At 38.6% G+C, this 22,179-nt stretch overlaps 1 protein-coding gene across 1 annotated transcript; it reads right to left on the bottom strand.

The window, feature by feature from the left end:
- Positions 1-832: 832 nt before the first annotated feature.
- Positions 833-16,668, bottom strand: LOC131253558 (uncharacterized). The gene is made up of 6 exons (XM_058254593.1): positions 16,583-16,668; positions 11,793-11,891; positions 5,187-5,383; positions 3,740-3,937; positions 3,350-3,409; positions 833-1,120 (listed from the first exon to the last, which is right to left on the bottom strand). Exons 2-6 carry the CDS (start codon positions 11,884-11,886, stop codon positions 968-970), a joined length of 702 nt encoding a protein of 233 aa, XP_058110576.1. The 5' UTR covers positions 11,887-11,891; positions 16,583-16,668; the 3' UTR covers positions 833-967.
- Positions 16,669-22,179: the final 5,511 nt, after the last annotated feature.

The raw sequence follows: 22,179 nt of genomic DNA, 5'->3' as shown, positions 1-22,179 counted from the left end.
GCGATTTGGGCAATCTAGATTCCCATGCAACTACATGGGCACGGTTGAAGGGTCCCCACCATTTTTCAACGGAGTGGATTCGGTGAGACCTTGGCCTCACCCAAGATGATGCTGCCCTTACCATGGGGCCCACATTGAGGTATATATTCTATATCCATGCCGTCCATCATTATTTTTTTTTCACATCATTTTAATTACATGATCCCAAAAATGAAGCAGATCCAATTAGCAGGTGAACTATACCATAGGAAACAGTTGTGATTATAAATGAGCCACAAAATTTTTCGATCAAACTGATATTTGTTTTTTCCCTTCATCCAGGCTTATATGACCTTATCAATGGATTGGATGGCAAATAAACAATATGGAAACATTAAGGTGTGCCCTAAGAAGTTTTTAATAGTGGGGCGGTTAATCACCACTGTTTCCAAGATATGGTCCACCTGAGATTTGAATCTTCTTCATTTTTGCCCAAAAATGATCTGGAAAAACGGATAGACAGCATGGATACAGAATAAATACATCAAGGTGGGCCCCACGGTAAGGGGTCTAGCCTAATCCACTCCCATTTTTCACTTGGGAGTCTAACCAGTTATTTGATACTCAAGAAAAATGTAATGATTCATACACATGCACTCAGATATTATGATGTGGGCCCTTAAATTAGAGGAAGAAAATAGTGGGGAGAAAGTGTTATTGCATGATTGTTTCTTGCTCACACGTGGAAACAAGACACGTGTAAAATCTCATGTACCCCCCAACGGTTGAAGATACAAGACCAATCACAGACCATCCATTTGAGCAATTTCACAAGCCCCAGTAGATTACAACCATAGGAACAAGTTCTTGCATTCATGCTACACATTGGGAGAAGAGTGGAGATTATTGATACTAACATGTAACTAAAAACTGTCTATAATTAACTTTCTTCCCCAAAATTACAAATCCCTCTTCATTTTCAGCTATTTTAGCTGCTGCCCCCCACCATTTCCAACATGGATGCTTCTTCGCTGCTGGTCGCTTTGCAGGCATGAATGGAAATGCAGACATCTCGGCTCTCCAAGAACCATTCTGCATTCATCACGATCAGTGGGCCGTACTCGAAAACCAACTTCCTACACTGTTGTGGAATTTGCATGAAGAAAAAGAGGGAACTGTCATCAGATGGCTAAATCTAGGGACCAATCCACTTGATTAAATGGTTTTGATAGTGCATTAATATGCATCGTTAGCTACTATACATCCTAACATTTAAGCCGTTGGATTAAACTTAAGTGCGATTTTGACATGTTGATGTTGCAGTTAATCAAGGACATTGGTGTGTAACCTCAGCATTTTGAAATTACAATTTTTGTGCAATCGAATGATTTAATATCTTAGCTTTTAAATCATCATATCACACATATGCCATGTTTTTTTTTTGTTTTTTTTTTTGGTTAGCTTGTTAGTACACCCCACTGTCAGTTCACACATCACTGTTAGCCACCCCCACTAGGGATCGATACCAAGACCTCAGTGTTGAAAGGAGGGTGCCATGTTATGGTCACACTTTAGTCGAAATCCAATGGCTTAAAAAGCAAGGGTGTGTTTGTACTAGTAATGCAACACATAAGATTACCTGATTGACCCATTTCATATCCAATTAGCTAGACCATAGATCTGATGGGTCGCACTGGATAGGAGATGTCCCAAAACCTCCCAGATTCATAAGATCCTAATCTTTTGATCAGTGGATTACAAAAGGGATGGTTAACATAAAGTATGGATGTGATGATTTTATTTTATTTTTAAAAAGGAGACCCTACAGTTTTGGATCATCCCTCGCATGAGGTCCATCAGATCAACGGTTTGGATTACTGAATCACAGACCCAGTTTCACAATATGGGTACTTCGGTAAAATGACAGACTGACTTCGGTTTTGTTACAATAAGCTGTAAGAATCTGGTTCCCATAACACAAGGCATTTTTTGTTTGGTCCAACTGTCCAAGTGGGGTCCTTTCTATTGGTGATCCACACCATTCATCTAGTTTCCCACTATGGATGGTCCACGCCATAACACTCTCCTCCATCAGGGAATATTAACTGTTTGATTGGTGGCATGCAAATGAATGTTCTAGCCACTAGTCCACATACACTGGGAAGAATATCCACTGATCCTATGGCTGAATTTCAATGGAGGAGATTTCACGCGCAGCATGGTGCATTCATGACACAGCCTGCCAGACGAGTGGTCTGGATCAGAGAAAGTTGGGCCCACCTGAACAGTTGCTGACCGAACAGAAAATGACATTTTGCTTGGGCGAAGATTATCTCTATCTTCCTGACACCCTTTTGTTAATCATGGAAATTGAGGCGGTCTATGTAAGTAGAGGTCTGCTATTCCTACATGCATAAGGTTGCCCATCTACATGCCAAAACATTTTCCAACGTGGCACATGTTGTTGATGTCTTAAATTTGAAAATCAACAGGTCTGTCGATGGCAACTCAATGTCATCGAGCAGAATTCAATGCCATCAAAGGCTGCTCAATGCAATCAGAAAAATCCGGAAAATCCATGTCTTATCGCTGGAACATTTTGGTGTTTAGTTCAATGACATCGAAGATGTTTGATGGCATCGACAGTCTGTCGATGCCATCAAATGATCACGCAGAGTTACACAGAGTTGTGTGAGGGATTTGTTTCCTATTTCGATTGTGATTCTCATAGAGGATATATATATATATGGGGGCAATCAGGAATATGGGATATCTCAGAGCTTTCTAATTCGTTATAGGGTTTTAAGGGCACAGCTTAGGGTGATTCGAGGCTTGGTTGGATTGGGTAATCTCTATCACTTATAATTTTCTGCTTTCATAGTGCATTACTGTCACTTTGTGCTGTGGTTTTTTCCCACAAGGGTTTTTCCACGTTAAATTCAGAGTGTTTGTGATTGGACTTGATTGTGCGATTGGAATAATTTGCTTGATTCATCTCCATGTGCTTCCGCGGTCCCCCAACAACACACATGTGAGAAAACAAAGCCATCTAGCAGGTGGGACCAACCATGTTGATTCCCTTGCCCCAAAATCATATGGTCCACTGACCAGGTGGGCCGCTGTTGATAAAACAAATGAACAGTACTACAAAGAACTTGGCCAGGTTCTCCTAACTCATTTAGTTGTTTCTAACATCATGGACCACATGAAGAGTAGACCAGCCTGATTTTCAGGCATGGTTACTGCACAATGGGACCCACCTGATGGACGGCTTATATCTCAGCTTGATACCCGCATGTGGAATTGTCAAATATCCTTATCTAGCTTTAAAGCATTTCTACAATATTCAAATTACTCTTGAAGTGCTTACCTTCTTCAGATAGCGCTCCACCCTCTCACATACCTTGAGAAGCAGATGGATTATCTCTAGCTGGACAGATAGCAACACAAACAGTTAGGCATCCAGCCAGCAGTAAGAAATGCAGGTATAATCAGAGAACTGTGGCCACACACTTTCAAATGACTGGCCCATCTTCAAGATATCTTTTGAAACTTAATGAAGTAACAGATAGAGGTAAGAGAAAAAGAACAACCGTCACTGAGAAGGTTGAACTTGAATACATTTCTAGCTAATTTCATTTATGAACTCTCATCTATTTGTGATTTTTAGTGTTGCAAGTGATAGATGTGTGGCCCCCACTTCAAAAGAAAACAAGAACATCGAATATTGCATTCTCAGCAGAGAGAACATTAAGCTTACCTGAGTATCAGGATCTTTCAGCTTCGTTAGAACTTCATTTACAGCATTATGGCAGAGATTGCAGCTACCTTGAGATTGTTGTGGAAGAAAGACTGCCTTGTCCTCACAAAGATTGACCTTATTGCAGAAATCCTCAGGACGTATTGTGGCAATCTCTATGAAGAAAAGAGGGAGATAATAGTCCACCAATCTGACGCACTGTGGAAATAATCGTTAAGGAAAAGAGATGGTAAGAGAGTAGCATTGAAGTTACAAGATGAAGATAAACAACAGAAGGAAACCAACTTGATCTCATGGGCCCTACCATGGATGTACAAGTGGGGCCCACAGTTCAGCGATCCATGAATGATGAACATAAACGACAGAAGGAAACCAACTTGATCTCGTGGGTCCTACTGTGGATGTACAAGTGGGGTCCACAGTTCAGCGACCCAGATCATTGATTCATGGGTCCTACCATGGATGCCCCATGATCCAAGAAGATCCAGCCATCCAATCTGAGGGTTTTTATTTTTCAGTTGAATGTGGACCACTGCTGTATTTCTTTTCTTAACCATAAATATTCACTTGGAATGCTCCAATTGCAGAGGACACTCAAGGTTGAAGATTATATAATATAGTCTGACAAGTGTGGCTCAATGTTCCATTGATCCCATTGTAAGAATTCTGTAATGTGGACCTTATTGATCAACGGTCTGGATTGTCCTAAGGGTTGGATAGTGTGATCAGGAATACCACTCCACTAAGTTGTGATACGTCTAAAATCATGCAAGGAGTGGTGTGCTACAACTGTGATACACATAGTTTTAGTTGAACTAGGATTACCAAATTCATGTGGAGCCTTAGTGAGAGGAGTTTCGATGGGTTTCAAACTCCTCAACCCTCTAGATTATATAAACAGGGCTGGGTCCCCAATCATACATATAACAGAAGCTTCCATTCCCATCCATGTGCTTCTCTAAGGGTGTAAGGTGCAGAAGACTACGGCATCAAGCCTACAGCGGTGACGTCCCAATCAGGTATGCCGTTTATTCAGTTCATTGACCTCCATACTCGATGCATAGCATGGTCCTTTGCAACTCCGCATATAGTAGTTTACACCCATTGCCCCAACCGGGATGGAGAACGCCAGCCCCAAAAAGCTCCCAGCTAGGAAGATCATGTCCGCCAAAGCTTGTGACTTTCTTCAGTTGAAAGTGGACCAATGCCATAGTTTCTCTTTTTAACCGTCTATTTGTAGGCCACAAAACATGGGATTAGGATTGTACTATCATAAGCTTAAGGTGGTGCCACGTGTACAATTGACGACCACATCTGATGTACAGGTTGGATTTTATTAATGAATCATGTGGGCCCCACATCTGTCTTATCACAGTCATTTGAAAAAAGAAAATAAAAAGAAAAAGGAAGAATTTTCATGTTGCCAACATGGCATGTGGGAGAGTACCTGATGTTGGAGAGAATGCAACTGAGAACAGGCTGAGTGAAAGCGGTCGATGATCTCTGTTTGGGTCTTGTTTTCATTGAGATAGTCTGTTGCCTGGGAAATGAACTGCTCACACAATCCACACAATTTTCCAGTCCTTGAATAAGGTTTAGAAATATTACTTTCGGTATTCGGCTCCTGGTAGTTAATCTGCACAACTAGAAGCATGAAGCATAGATCATTGATTTAATTCCAGCGGGCTTTAAATGGGAAAACAATTCGGATAGCCTGTATTTTTATTTGGAAAATGATTACGTGTCTACTGATGAACGCAAAAAGGCCCTGTTTGGAGTAAGAGAAATGAGAATATGAATTTTCTATATCCATGAACTTATCAAATTCATGAGTTTGCATTGGATTTGAATTTGACAAAATCCAAAGTCCACTGTTTGGGAATCAAGCTACAAATCTATGAATTTGGGAGCATTTATTGCAATGAAGTAGCTTCTTTTACCTTTTAAGGTCTCTCATTTTGTGGATTTGCAAAGTCTTTACTTGAAACATGAATAGAGATGAAGTTACTAAACAAGAAACGCATCTACTAAATAGCCAATAAGTACAACAGTTGGAGAGAATGAATTCTACAATCAGACAAGAATGCAGTTGTTTAAAAAGGAGGCATCTACCAAGTAATAAATTACCTATAATTCTATTAGGATATTCTGTCCGTTGATGCAAAATTGTTTTAGTTATCATCTTCATTCGAGGGAAAAAAAATCTCTAGAACCAATAACTACTCAGAGCTTTAGGGCCCATTTGGATGCACCCTCCTCCACTAGGGGTGTTTGAAGCCTAAGGCTATTTTGATCCAAATGGCAGTTGATGATGTGCCTTTGGATGCACTTTGAAAACACCCGTCTAATCTTCCGCTTGGTTTTTGCTGAGTCGACTAGAAAAAGCAAGCTTTTAAAAAAAAAAAAAAAAAAAACATAACCATTGTTTTATTGACGAAAAGTGCCGAAATGGTGCAAAAGCTACAACATAAACAAAAAATGAAAAATAACAATCCTTCATATTGTTGAAATTGATGTCTCCAATCTATGCTGGAACAGGGGATTTAGATCAAACGACCGACTGGTTCAATCGATCGATAATACCACGAATATATGAGCTTGCTCGCTGGACAGTTTTTGGTAGTTTTGATCAATCGACCATCTGGTTTTGACCGGTCGGGAAAATTCAGAAAAATCAAATTAATTCTCTGGACACTTTTGAGCATGTTCGATTGATCTAACATGGATGCTCGATCGATCAAGGGTTGCTCGATCGATGGTTCCATCGACGGCGCGTGCAGTTTTGCATAATTGCGGGGATTGTGTAATCTTAAGTGAATGAGGACTTGTTCTGAAGGAGAGCTAGGGTTTTGAGATTGGTTTTTCACATCTGTAAGTTGATTTTATCTCTTGAAATTTGTTTTCATAATGGTTTGTTGTTTTGTGCTTGGTTTTTTTCTCCGTAAGAGTTTATCCACGTAAATTCATGTGTTCTTTGTGATTGTTTTATTTGCATTTATATATCGCTTGTGTGATTCGAAATCGAGGTTTGCTTTCGTGGCTCCTAACAAGTGGTATCAGAGTTGTACATTGGGATTCGAGTTTGTATATGAAACAAAGCGATGAAGGGATCGAACGTGAAGTATGAGACAGAAGTTTACTGGGAAAAATAATTTTGAACTATGGAAGGTAAAGATGAGAGGCCTTTTAGTTCATCAAGGATTGCAACAGGCACTCCTTGGTATAACAAAGTGTCCTGCGACTATGAACGATGAAGAGTGGGAATAACTTTTACAGAGGGCGATTACCTCGATTCAATTATGCTTGTCCGATGATGTCCTCTATAATGTCCTTAATCAGACAACCACCGCAGGGCTTTGGACAAAATTAGAAAGTTTGTACATGACAAAATCTCTCAGTAATCATCTGTATATGAAGAAAATTTTTTATAATATGAAGATGACTGAAGGGTAAGATCTTAATGAACACATTAGCACGTTTAATTAATTACTTTACAAGTTGACAAGTGAGGAGGTAATAAAAATGAATGAGGAAAATAAAGCCCTAATCATGTTGACATCTCTCCTGGAATCTTACGAGTATCTAGTGGATACTCTGTGTCATAGTAGGGATATCTTGGACGTCGAGACCATTATCTTAGTCCTTCAATCAAAGCAGTTGATAAAGAAAAACGGTAGTGAAGGATCTTCTAATGACACACTATTTGTGGGAAGGCTCGATCTAGGTCCAAGTCGAAAGGTAAAGGGAAGATATAGTGCTAGAATTGTGGAAAGTTGGGGCATATGAAGAAGGATTGTCGGAACCCCAAAGCTCGGAAGGGAGATAAAACAGATGATTCGTCGAGGGAGGCCAACGCAACAGAATATAGTGAGGAAGCAGGTGGTTGTGCGTACTAACCGCATCCAAAACCGGGTATCTTAGTAACGAGTGGATTTTAGATTCGAAGGCATCGTATCGCATGTGCCCTCATAGGAGTTGATTCACCACATACAATGAGTATAATGGTAGCCCGGTGTTTATGGGCAGTGACTTTGACTAAAAGGTTGCTGATATTGGATTAGTACCATCAAGATGTTTGATGGGATGGAATGTATCCTGACATATGTGAGGCACGTTCCCGATCATAAGAAGAATCTGCTATCTTTGGGGGCTCTCAATGCACTTGGGTGCATGTTCACCGGATTTGATCGTATCCTAAAGGTTTCAAAGGGGGCACTCATTACTATGAAAGTACAACGGAGCGGTAACCTTTACAAGCTAGTCGGGAATACCGTATTTGGTCGAGCTGCAACGTTTGTAGCAGAGTCCACATCAGTACATTTGTGGCATGCATGTCTAGGCCACATGAGCGAGCGCGGTATAAAGATACTTTCTTGTTGTTGTTTGATTCTTGCATTTAAAAGTGTTGATTTTGATGTATGTGAGCATTGCATATATGGTAAATAATCATTATTGTCTTTTAAGTCTGAAAAACCTATAAGTAAAGGTGTGCTTGATTATGTGCATTCGGATGTATGAGGGTCGTCGCCTATTATTTTTGGAGGGGGATCATTGTTTTTTGTCACATTCATAGATCACTCTAGAAAAGTTTGGATTTATTTCATGAAGCATAAATCCAATATTTTCGTCACATTCAAGATGTTGAAGGCGATGATGGAAAAACAAATAGGGCGGAGTTGAAAATACTAAGGATAAACAGCGGTGAAGAATTCATTTCTAGGGAAATCAATCAATTTTGTAAAGATGAGGGGATAGTGAGGCACAGTATAGTAAGGTATACACCAGAGCAGAATGGTGTGACAGAATATATGAACTGGATTCTCCTAGAAAGCCCGAAGTATGTTGAGTAATGTTGCATTGGGCAAGGAACTATGGACTAAGGCTGTTAATACGACTTGTTACTCAGTAAATTGGTCCATGTTTATGACCATAGATTATAAAATTTCAGAAGAAGTGTGGAGTGGTTATGATGTAGACTACTTAGGGCTGCGAGTATTTGGTTGAGAGAGATAAGCTAGACTAAAGAGCAAATAAGTGTACATTTTTCGGTTATGGTGATGGTGTGAAGGGATACAGGTTGTATGACCAAGTCATACAGAAGATCAAGATTAGCCGTAATGTCGGGTTTGATGAGAACTCCATGTTATGCAAGGATGAACACAAGAAAACAGAAAAATCTGTGGTAATTGATGTTAAAATCGATAAGGGTAAGACATAGGAAGAATCCGAACCGAAGGAAGAGGTATAGGAGCAGGGGGAGTAGCCACCTGTGAGGAGAAATCCACTGAGAGATTGCGTATTACTGATGAGATACAAAGATTACTCAAATGTTGCATTCACTCTCATTATGGATGAATGGGATTTGTCTAAGCATTGGAAGACAGATGTTAAGAAGTGGGGGGTGGCAATGTAGGATGAGATGGATTCTTTGTACAAGAATGAGACATGAGAGCTGGTGGAGCTTCCCATTTGACGCAAAGAGATCGGATGTAAGTGAATCTATCGGAAGAAACATGATAGATACAAGGCCAGACTTGTAACGAAGGGTTATGCATAGAAGGAGGGTATCAACTTTAGCGAGATTTTCGCACCTGTGGTTAAGCATGTATCTATTAGATTTGTGTTGGCACTGGTTGCCCACTACAATCGAGAACTGGAATAAATGGATGTGAAGGCTGCTTTCCTACATGAGGAATCGAAAGAGAAGATTTACATGAAGTATCTAGAGGGGTTCGAGGTCCAGGGGTCAGAGAATAAGGTTTACATGTTGAGGAGGTCGTTGTACGTCCTGAAACAGTCGCCTAGGTAATGGTACAAAAAGTTTAATTCTTTCATGACGAGTCAGCAGTTTACTAGAAGTGAATTCAATCATTGTGTCTACTTTAGATCACTGAGTGATGGAGAATTTATTATATTGGTATCGTATGTTGATGAATGCTTATTTTTAGTCATAACATGTCTAAGATCAATATATTGAAGGCTTTGCTATCAAGGACATTCGAAATGAAAGATATAGGGGCTACAAAGAGGATTCTCGACATTTATATACATTGAAATTGGGCGAGGAACAGGCTACGGTTGTCTCAGGAAGAATATCTTGAGAAGGTCCTACTCAAGTTTGGGATGGACAAGGTTAAACCGGTTAGCACACCCCATGCTGTTCACTTTTGGCTTTCTTCAAAGTAATATCCTACTACATATAAAGAAAAATAGTTTATGTCTCATGTGCCCTACTCGAGTGTAGTTGGCAGTTTGATGTATATCATGGTCTCTATAAGACCAGATATTTCAGATGCAGTCGGTGTTGTAAGAAGATACATGTCAAACACTGGCAAGCAACATTGGGAGACAATGAAATGGCTACCTCAGTATCTACGGGGTACGAAGGACAATGTCTTGGAATTCGAAAAATTAGAGGACAAACTTCTAGGCTATGTGGATTCTGATTTCACGGGAAACATGGACAATAAACGGTTGACTTCCAGTTACTTGTTTGTATTAGCGGGCGAAGCAATCAATTGGATGTCAAAGCTTCAGTCTGTGGTTACTCTTTCCACAACCGAAGCTGAGTATATGACAGTGACAGAGGCATTCAAAGAAGTTGTTTAGTTGAGAGGAATGATGAATGAGTTGGGTCTTTAGTAGGATGTCGTGCCCGTGAATTGTGACAGCAAAAGCACTATCAATATGGAGAAAAACTCGGTTTACCATTCTAGAAGTAAACATATTAATGTTCGCCATCATTTTATCTAACGGGTGCTTAAGGAAGGCAGTGTTACTCTTGAGAAGATCCACATGAGCATGAATTCGACAGATATGATTATGAAGGTAGTTCCTGCAGAGAAGTTCAGATTATGTTCTACTTCTCTGGGATTGGCAAAGGTGTAATGAAGACGGAGTGTACAAGAAAAGCGACGACGATGTTGATACTATGACGGGGATGATTAGAGATGGTGATAGCAGCTTGAAGCAATGGAGCATGGAGATTGATGAAATTGTTGTCTCCAATCTATGCTGGAACAAGGGATTTCGATCAATTGACCGTCTAGTTCGATCGATTGATAATAACCCGAATATATGAGTTTGCTTACTGGATAGTTTTTAGTAGTTTTGATCGATTGACCATCTGGGTTCGATCGATCGAGAAAATTCAAAAAAATCAAATTAACTCTCTGGACACTTTTGAGCATATTTGATTGATTGAACATGGAAGCTTGATCAATTGAGGGTTGGTCGATCGATGGTTAGATCGACGACGTACGCGGTTTTGCGTAATTGCACGATTTATTTCCTATTCTAGGTGTACCACTAATGGGTGTAATGCAGGATTAGGAAAAATCTTTAAGTGAACAAGGACATGTTCTAAAGGAGAGCTAGGGTTTTGAGATTGGTTTTTCGCATTTATAAGTCAATTCTATCTCTTATAATTCATTTTCATAGTGGATTGTCACTTTGTGTCGTGGTTTTTTTCCCGCAACGGTTTTTCCACATAAATTCGTATGTTCTTTATTGTTTGCATTTATTTATCGTTTGTGTGATTCGAATTCGAGGTTTGCTTTGTGGCTCCCAACACATATCTTATACAAGAGGCCCATTCCATTACATAGAGTTTTGCCTTCCTAGAGACCATCACCGCTGAGATACTCTCATTCTGAAAGCATTCCAAAAGACCAAAGAAGCAAAGCTTAAACCCCCTTTTAGGAAGTGTGTCCAAAGGCTCCAAACGGACCCTTAGTATGCCTGAATAAGAAAAAAGGCATTTGGTTTATCTAAGACTACCCAACAGAAGTGGGAATGATGTAAAAGTGCGCTCTATACCAATTCACTTCCTTTCATCCCACTCAAATGAAATTGAAAACCATTCCTATATGATTCGATCAGTGTTAGCTCACAACCAAAGAGGCGCTTAAGACTGTTACTAGAAACAAGAATGAAATATATACTAATTACATTTAAATTCTAGCTCACAATTGAGAAAATCTTGACAAAGGGATCAGACCAAACTATCTAATAGAAAGAAAACCATCCGTAGAATAACGGTCTTGAAACTTACCCGAAGAATCAGAGATCACCAAACTTCTAGCATCTGTATACATGCAGCCGACACCCAACACTAGAAGAAACAAAAGCCCCACTCTCACACCCATAATGGCTGCAAGGAAGATTCGCTAATAAGCAACATAACAATTGCAGAATTGCTTAGTTGAGCTAACAATGACAGTTCTGCATGTATTTGTCTATATGCATATATGCATGTTCTTTCTCATTGCAAGCCTATGTGAATTGTCCGAAGTACTTAGATAGAATACTTAGATACTTCAAGAAAACAATTACATATGACTTGCACCTTTTTTTATAAGCCTAGTGTACTTGAAGGGTATAGTGATACAAGTTGGATCACCGATTCGAATGAATCCAAGTCTACCACTGGATGGGTTTTTACACTTGGAGGAGTCATCATTTCTTGGGAATCCAAGAAGCATTATTGCATATCTCAATATGTTCATAGCTTTGGCAACCAATAATAAAGAGGTAGAATGGTTGTGAAACCTGTTATTAAAAATACCGTTATTGGTAAGACCTTTTGCACTTGGTTCTATCTACTGTAACAGTGAAGCGGCAATGTCAAAGGCATATAACAAGACTAATAATGGGAAATCTAGACACATTAGTCTAAGGCATAGTTTTATGCATCGACTACTTGATGATTGTGTTATAATAATTCAGTATGTGCGGTTCATCCAGAATTTAGTGGATAGTAGAACATCAAAATTAATAGGTTCAATGGGCAAAGTATTGCACAAGAAGTGGTTGAAGCAATATTGTATGTTTTCTTATCTATCCCATTTCTGGATGTATGTACAGTTTTAGGTAACTGTAATGATTAAAAGGAGGATGGGCATTTACTTTTAATAAGTCCTCTCAAGGGTGTTATTATTTCAAGGGTATTCGTAAGGACTCACCTATATGAGTATTGGAAGTAGGGTTGTTTTCTGATGTTTAAGAGTTTTGGCCACTCTCATGAACTCATTAATCCAGGATTGAGTACAAGGTCGTTAATGTGCTATTGATTTTAGAAACCATGGCAATTGAAAATATGTGTGTGACATATCCAATTGTGTGACATAGAATACTTGGTTTAAGACCATGGTCACCAAAGATTCTAATGCAACTTTGATGTTTCTACACTAAGTGAATGTTCACATTTACAAGACACCTTCTCTCATGCACATATCTTTCTTACATACTATGATCTCTTAATTTTGGAAAACAACGGGGGATTGTTCGGTTTTTCCTTCTTTTTTAAATGAAAAAATTGTTGGATTTTTTCAAACATAAAAACTGGAGAGTAAAAAAGATGTAGCTTTTGGTGATTCTTGGTGACCCTTTGATTGTTAATCACAACAACTCTTAGTCAATAAATTGATTTTTTAAATTTAAAATCTTGGTGCAGAGTTGTCATTCATGAAAGAGAGTGTAGATTCCCTTGTTGGTCTATAAAAACCCATCTTTGTGTCATTGTAGAAAACAATAGTCTATTGCAATCTCTTCTCTTCATCTTCTTCTGCACTATTGTTTTGGATAGTTTTGAAAAGTTGTAGAAATTTTAAGCACTAAACTGCAAACAAAAAAGAAATTAGGGAGTAAACTGCAAATATAAAGAAGTCAGGGGTGTATGCTGCAAAAGTGTGTTCGGGGTGCGGTTATTTGGTTTTGCACGCTGAAGTCCACATTTCTCTGATTTAGAAGAGGAGGCTTATTGTATCCTGGAGGCAGATTTGTTGTATCCCTCTTGCAAACTAGTTTAACCACCAATAAGGTGCGAATATCACCTTACAGATAACGACATTATAACACGTCTTAAGCCTATCTTTAAGTGTGCTTTTATTTATTTCCCTCTCTTCCATACACCCCTCAACCTCTAGCTGCCACAAAAAAATTCTACAAACAGAGACAAAAGGTTAGATCAATATGATAAGAAAACTTTAATGCCACTTATGCTCATGGTTTTAAGACTGGGATGAGTCTGATGCGACTCATCAAGTTGCTTCAGAATCTATCTGACCCGATCCAGTTTGGTACCTCAAGTCACCCCGACTTGGGTGACCCGGGCCGATTCAGCCCCGACTTTGGAAGGTCACGGCTTGACTCAGGGCTAGACGAGTCAGGTCGAGTCACCAAGTCTTTAAACCATGCTCATGGTTTACGAACCATAAAGCTCAAACGGACTCAAAACTCAATTGAGTCAAGTTGAATTGGAGTTAACTAGATAGTGTTTAATTTTAATATTGTTGAGTCTTAGTGAGCCAAGTTGAGCTGAATCAAGTCAGTCGAGTCTCGACCTAGTCATCAAGTCAAGTCACCTTCCTATCTTACCCATGGCGTGTAACTGAAAATTAGACCAGAAGTATGTCCTAACTCCCAACTTGATTGACCAAAATCTAACAAACAATAAAACTGAAAAGTAATCAAATGCCCTAATTCAACAAACCAATATCCATTAATCAAACGTCGAGATTTTTTCTAGTAAATCTAAACTTCGGCATATGACCAATCTAAGGTGGGCTGCAATTTTGGTAGTACAGAATCCAGCACCATTGCTATGGTATTAACCACCAGCCCATCATTCCTTGTTTGTATGCTCATTTATCTGCACAAAAATGTATGAATGCAAATGTGGAAGTACATATGTATGTACATGCTATACGAATTGCGCTACTTCTACTATATATAACACAAGTAGCCCAGACCAGCCTTTCCTTGCAATTAGTTTTTTGAGAAACATAAACTTGGCAATTTGCATTATTGAAGAACATGAGAAGGGTTTTAAACCAAAAAAAAAAGGAGTATTTAGGTAATTTTCCAATCCCAATTAGTTGGGATAAGGCTTAGATGATGATATGATCATGAGGTAACTTAGAAGGAAACCAACAATCTGTCTTCTATTAGACACTTCCTGCATTTTATAAAAAGATAAAGTTCAAATATCCAGGCACTAAGGGATTGGACATGTGGCATGGAATGTACTCAAACTAAAGCATAAAAATCATAGGCCCTGATTTACATACATAATTTCTCAAATGACTGATTTGTGGATATTTAATGTGTGGTCAAGATGAAAGCTATCGATGGTCCTAAGTCAACATATGGATGCTAATTAATCAGAGGTTAGGATTGTAAAATAAATTTGGATTTTGGATTATGATCTATCTAAAGTGAGTCATTTGATTTGGATGGTTTGATTATGCCAAGTATACAATTAATAGTACCTGCGTATCAACCATCACTTTGCCAGAGTATCAATCACTCCCCACAATTTACAACGGCTCCACCCCTCTCCCCCATGTCTTGCAAACTGCTTCCTCTCCCCCCACATGCAATATATCCACTAGTAAGATATAATGTCAAGATCAAAAATATCTAACTAGCAATATTTCACTCCTACCGTTTAGAATTTGATCTTGCAGAGCTACACTCCTACATGTCTATGTAGGGGTGAAAATAAGGTGGGCCGAGGGTCAACTTGAGCCTGAGCCAACCTCAAGAGGATTCCTCTATATTCGACCCTAAATTGACCCGACCTCACCCAAATACATGTGATTATTCCCAACCCAATCTAAACTAACCTGAATTTGCTCAACCCAAATCCAACTCGATTTCAAAACCGACCGGAGTATTCCAACCCTAACCCAAGGACCCTAACAACCCAACCAATTTGACCTGAACTCAGTTTGTGCCAGTTGGGTTCAAGTTGACCTTAACCCAAGTTGTAGCAGTATGTCTATCCATATATGTGGAAGCACGCGCATACCTATATATGTACGAATTTGGTAATCCTGGTCCAACTAGAACACTGTGTGTGACATAGTTGTAGTGCACCGCTGCTTACATGATTTTAGATGCATCAGAACTGAGTGGGGTCCATTGGTACTCCTGATCACACTAACTAACACTTAGGGTAATCTAGACTGTTGATCAATAAAGCTCACTTTATAGAATTCGTACATGTACATGCTACATGAATTGAAAGATAAGGTACAATATCATCATACAAAATATCAAACTAGTGATATATCACTGCAACGAGATATGATTCGATCACGCTGAATTTCCTATTAATCGTATAAAATCATTGAAAAATGAAGCAATTAAACATAACCATATTATAAAGTATCATCATCTAGGCCTTATCCTAACTAATTGGGGTTGGCAAGATACTTCAATGTTTGGAAATGGGTTTTCGTTGAAATTAGATTCTGTTCATCGATCGGATGATTGGGATGTTTCTAGTTTTATATAATCAGTTGGCAGAGAATATACTATAAACCGCCAATGGATTATCTAAGAACTAGAAAAATCCCAATCGACAAAACAGAATCTAACTTAGACAAAAACCCATTTCCAAGATATTCACATCTAATCAGTAATCCAGGGTTATCTAAAACTAGACATCTCCCAATCAACGAAATATAATCTAATTTCAACGAACACCCATTTAAACAATAATCCAGAGTTATCTGAAAATAAAAAATCTCCCAATTGACAAAACAAAAACTAATTTCGACGAAAACCCATCTCCAAACAATTCACATTTAATCAATAACCCAAAAAAACCAGTAAAATAAAATCAAAATCGAAGAAAACAGCAGAAAATACCGTAGTACAAGTTTCAGAAGCAGAAGAAGATCCAAACGGCTGTAAATCTAGAAATTCCAGTTTTATGGGGTCATGGCAAGATTATAAAGAAAGATTTCTTTTAACTGAGTGAGATTGAAATTGCAACTAAATTTCGGAGAAGACAACGGAAATTGGGAGGAGCAAAAAGGGAATAGAAGAAAATACCGGGAAGGGTATTTTGGGAAGGAGAGAAGTAGTGTCCGTTGGCCTTCTTTCAAACTCTTCTTACGCAGAGCAGTGGCTGCCCAACGATTTTTCGGACACATTTAAATAAGATTTTACGGAGTTCTGTAGCGATTCGCGCGAGGTAGAGATTAAAGAGGCGATTCGCGGCACACGTGCCAGAAGGGCACACGAGCACATGATCAGAACCAGTCGTTAGGTAATTAAATTTTTTACATAGATTGGAATTAAAAATTACGCCATTGATCTGATCAGGTGAGACGTACTTTTATGGGAAAAATGAACGATTGGGAAACCATTGTCACTACAGAGTTTTGTAGGTTAAGCTTAATCTATGAGGCGATGTGTGAGGCCATAGTGATGTGCACATGACATCTAACATTTCCATCCTGTCCATACAATCACGTTATTGTTGGTTCCGAAATCTCAGGTTGATCCAAAACTCAGTTGGACCACACCAGTCAAATCATAACTAAAACCTATAAAATCACATGGGTGAGGCCCAATTGAATTTTGAAATGATCTAATTTTATGATTTGTTTATTCATTCTGAAGGAACCATCTTATGAATGGATTAGATGGTATATACAAAATAATGTCGTCACCAAACACAATCTGGAAGTTTTAAATGGTGGCTATCCCTATCCCAACTGTTCTTTGTAGTGTGGCACACGTATGATTTTAAGTAGTCTAATTTTTCATTACAGATATTAAATGATGGGGCCCACACGATGGATGGACTGGATGTCATGAACAGATCATGTAGGGACCCAGACATAGCGTTGTAGGTTAAGCTTAACCTGCGAAGCTTTGGGGTGGTTCCAGCCTGCTTAAATTGTACTCAACGGCAAGTCCAAATTCATGTGATTTTTAGGCACCATTTTTATGAATGGTGGTGCATCTTACACCCAAACACATGCATAGCTGTACAGTGATCCAGACCATCCAAATCGCTAGCCTAAATTTTGGATGGATCGTGACCCAAAAATCACACCGAATGGATAATGTCAACCATCCGATTTTGCCCTTAGAATTTGGAGTACTAACCATTTTTCTTCCCACCATCCAATTGATGGTTATCAATTGAAACATTAAGATTGCATGATCAGTGTGAATTTCAAGATATGACCCATCCACGGTGTGTCCCACAATCTGGACGGTCACGATACCCAAGGAGGACTCATCACCACCATTTTTGTACAAGTGCCCTAGTCTTAGATCTGAACCGTTGATATCCTTTATCATCAATTATCCTTTCTCCCATTATCTTCTGGTCGGCTTTTGGTCGGTAGATAGGCAGAAATTTTACAATTCGCAGCCTCCAAACATCAATGTTGGTCTGTTAGTAGATCGCTGGTGTTTTGTGTAGCTGACTCGCGGTTACAAAAGCATTCGTCTTTGATAGGTTCGCTAGAATACATCCCCACGTATCATGATAGAATACATCCGGACTTTAGAATTTTGATCTGTGATCCTATTTGAATGATCCAAACCGTTCATGTGATGGAAATAAACATGGATGGGTGGTTATCTATAAAAGAACTCATGAATATAAGTATTTTAATTCTTTGATCATTTGATTCTTTTCCATTGAATATGGACGGTCACCTTAACCTTTGAAAAAACGAACGGTTCGAATATTTTCAGGCGGGAAATGTTTATCCATTGTAAGACTCATCATATAAACTGTTTTAGTTATAGAAATGGACCCCATCCAACCACTAAAAAGTCCCGACGTATCCTGTGTCATGTGTCGTCGTAGCAAACGTCATCGAACATTCTACTGCTTTGATTCCACTCGCGTGAGTAGGATACTCATTCCTACGATAGCTACACGCGCGAATGTAGCATGTGTGTTAGAGATCTGGGCCATCTATCCGAAATCACGTGTTACTCTAGTTAGGTGGTCTTTTTCTTGTATTTATAGAGGAGGTTTGCTGGAATACATCCGGATGTATTACCATGGTATACCTCAGTGCTTTAGGCAATCTGCGGTCATATTTAAACGATCCAAACGGTTTATATGATGGGCCTAGGACAGATGATTTACATGCAGTAAAATCCTCGTAGATAGGAATACTTTAACCCTTTTCGTCCGTTGATGATTTTCCTTTGGATTTGGACGGTTTCCTTAATTTTGAATAATCAAAGGGTTGAAACAATTTAATTTGAGTTTTTTATTTTATTTTATTTTATTTTATTTTAAATTTATATACCTCCTATTTACGGTTAGGTCCATCATCAGATGGTTTGGGTAATGGGAAAAGATCTGGATCCAATAGCTAAAGCCCCATGTATGCTATTGTAATACATCTGAAAGTATTTACATGCAGTTATTTTTAACTTTAAGCCGTAATCTACTCAACTTAAATCTGTTTACAGCCTGCGTTTAGGTATTCAATCACAACGAAGCTTCGAACGGCAAATCTTTAAAAAATAATTAAAGTACATACAAAGTTTTTATATAAAATACATTGTTGGGATAAGCCCAAATAAATAAAACTTGTGATTGATTATTACAGTAAATAAATCATTTAGGAGGCCACAAAAATGGGCCCACTAATTCAAACATAGAACTAAAGTTTGGCAATATCTCAAAGTATGAGAAATTTCAACCCTAACAACAATAACATAGAAAGAAAGAGAGAGAGGTTTGTCTTCCGTTTCTTCTTTTATTTTGAGTCCTTATAGCTATTGGAAGATGATCCACAACTCTGCTTTGAAAATTTTCAAACATTATAATTGTTGCCTAAAATTTCTTTACCTATAATATGAAACATGACTTTTTCTTATGTTTTAGATTACAACTAAAAGTTATAATAAAATTACAGGTTACAATTTGATTACAGATAAATATATCCATCCAAATATCCCTTGTAATTTGATTACTTGTAAACAAATTTTCACTTGAACACTTGTCAAGCATCCAAACGACCCCTAATTGATAAACCATGACCCAAACTATTATATTACTTTAGGGTGAGTTTGGATTGCCAATTACATTAGTAATTTTAATATCAGTCTATATTTCGATATGTAAAATCCTAATAATAATACTTTTACATTACTTCAATATCAAATTATATATATAAAAAATTATTGATATGCTATTTGAACAGGATATTTTCACTATAATATGATTTAAAATTATAATGAATAGAAATTCACTTACATGTCTCATGTTACATCTGCATTTAACTATTGAATTATGTGTTTAAACAAATACTTAAAATTGTAATAATGACGCTTTATTATTGATGTAATTTGCAATCCAAATTCGCTCTTACTTTTTATGAATAAAAAATAGGAGGAAGAATTAAAACCTAACCCTAATTTTTCCATAATCATGGTGTAAGAGCCTAGGTAAACCCAAAGGCTCTCTCTCTCTCTCTCTCTCTCTCTCTCTCTCTCTCTCTCTCTCTCTCTCTCTCTCCCCCTTTCTTTTCCCTTTTCAACATAAGGTAGCTCTCTCTTCCTTTTCCTTTCCCTTTCCCTTTTATACACAAGGTAATGCCATCAGATCAATTGCCTTCCTCATTCTCGTTTTCTCCTTCTCTCTCCTTTCTCTTTCTGGCACAAGCTAATGTTGCTCTAGGCCAGCCCCATTAGGAGGATCGGTGTAGGGAAGCGCCACTTTAGGTAGCCTTGGAAAAGGCAACACAATGACACCGCCCCCATGAATCTCCACTATTGTCCTGTTGCCTCCCACCATCTTAACACACTACACTACTTAGTGGCCTTGAAAAGTTCGAGCCTCAATAAATCCATATTCTAAGGGATTCCATGTTATTAAAAAGATGTCTTAAATCTGGATATCTTTGATTAGCCTTGAGAAAGTTTGGCTCGAGGTTCAGCAATAATGTATTTAAAATTCCTGAGATCTTCGACTAGTCGAAGGACAGGCTCAACTAGTCAAAGCTCTAACTCGACTAGTCGAGGGTTACGCAGATTGTGTGCGGATTGCGTAAATTTGAGACGGATTCCAAGGATGTGCGTAAGTGGGAGTTCCCCAACTATAAATAGAAATCCCTAGGGTCATTCTAAGGTATTCTAAGGCTTTTTAAAAGTATTCCAAGGGTTTGTAAAAAGGTTCTAGGGTTTTCAAAGGGTGTAGTAAGGGTGAGATTCGAGGTTGTTTGAATCGGGTAAGTCATCTTTCTTTGTAATTTATGCTTTCATAGTGAATTTTTGTCACTTTGTGCCGTGGTTTTTTTTCGAAAGGGTTTTCCATGTTAAATGTTTGTGCTCTCTTGTGTTTGTTTGGTGTTCTTAGATTGTTATCCTAGATCCATCTCTATGTGATTCCGCAACCCAATCCCCAACAAGTGGTATCAAAGCTATCGTTGGGGCACAGATCCGGATCTACATGATTAACATCATTGGGAAGCACTAAGTATGATATTGAGAAGTACTCAGGGAAAAATAACTTTGAGTTATTGAAGATCAAGATGATTAGTTCCTTAACCAAGCAAGGTGAAGATAGTGTTCTTGAGGAGTGAAAGCCCACCATGACTGATGATGATTGGAATACCCTTGATAAGAAGGCCTTATCCTCTATCCGTTTATGTCTCACAAATGAAGTTCTTTACAATGTTTTGAGGGAGAAAACTGCGGTTAGTTTATGGGCGAAGTTAGAAGATATCTATGCGAATTTTTTTCTGAAAATCCCCTACACTTAAAGCTATAGTGGTATAACTTCAAGTTGGCAGAGTGTAGAGATCTAGAGGCCCACATTAGCAACTTTAATAAATTAGTTTGCAAACTGTTGGATATGGAGGAAGTAATCAAAAATGAGAAACAAGCATGTATGTTATTAAATTCTCTTCTGGCATTGTATGAGTCATTTAAGGATACAATGTGCACCACAAATAAAGTCCTGAGTGTCAACATCGTTATCTCAACCCTTCAAGGGAAGGACATGAGAAAGCTAAATGGCGACATCTTCCGATGCACTGATTAAGAGGGGCAAGAATATAGAATCCTCAAGACCTAGATCTAAATCTAAGGGTAAGGGCAAAAGAAAACTAAAGTGCTGGAACTGTGGGATGACTAGACACACGAAAAAGGATTGTACCAATCCTAAAGCGAAAAAAGAAAACTCAGAGGCTTCTTCTAAGGAGGCCAATGTTGTCACATCTAATAAAGAGATAAGTAGTGGTAATGTTCTGTCAGTGTCTATGGTCGGACACTTGCATGACAATCTTAGAGATGAGTAGATTCTTGACACAAGAGCATTACATCACATAACTCCTCATCGGAGTTGGTTTGCCAGTTACAATGAATGCGATGGTGGACAGGTTTTTATGAGCAATGACAATGCCTGTAATGTTGTGGCTATTGGTACTGTGAGCATCAAGATGTTTGATGGGATGAAGCGTACCTTGACTGATGTCAGGCACGTACCTAATATGAAGAAAAGTTTGATTTCTCTCAGTGCACTCGAGGCTATAGGGTGCAAGTTCACTGGTATTGATGGTGTCTTTAAAGTTTCAAAAGGGACACTCATGGTTATGAGAGCGTAAAGGCACGAAAACCTTTACAGGTTGATCGAGAGCACTTCAGCAGGTGGAGCGGTAACA

This window comes from Magnolia sinica, chromosome 8 (genome assembly GCF_029962835.1).
Source record: "Magnolia sinica isolate HGM2019 chromosome 8, MsV1, whole genome shotgun sequence".
Taxonomy (NCBI): domain Eukaryota; kingdom Viridiplantae; phylum Streptophyta; class Magnoliopsida; order Magnoliales; family Magnoliaceae; genus Magnolia; species Magnolia sinica.
The sequence above is the reverse complement of the archived record's forward strand: the minus strand, read 5'-3'. Positions and strand labels throughout refer to the sequence as shown.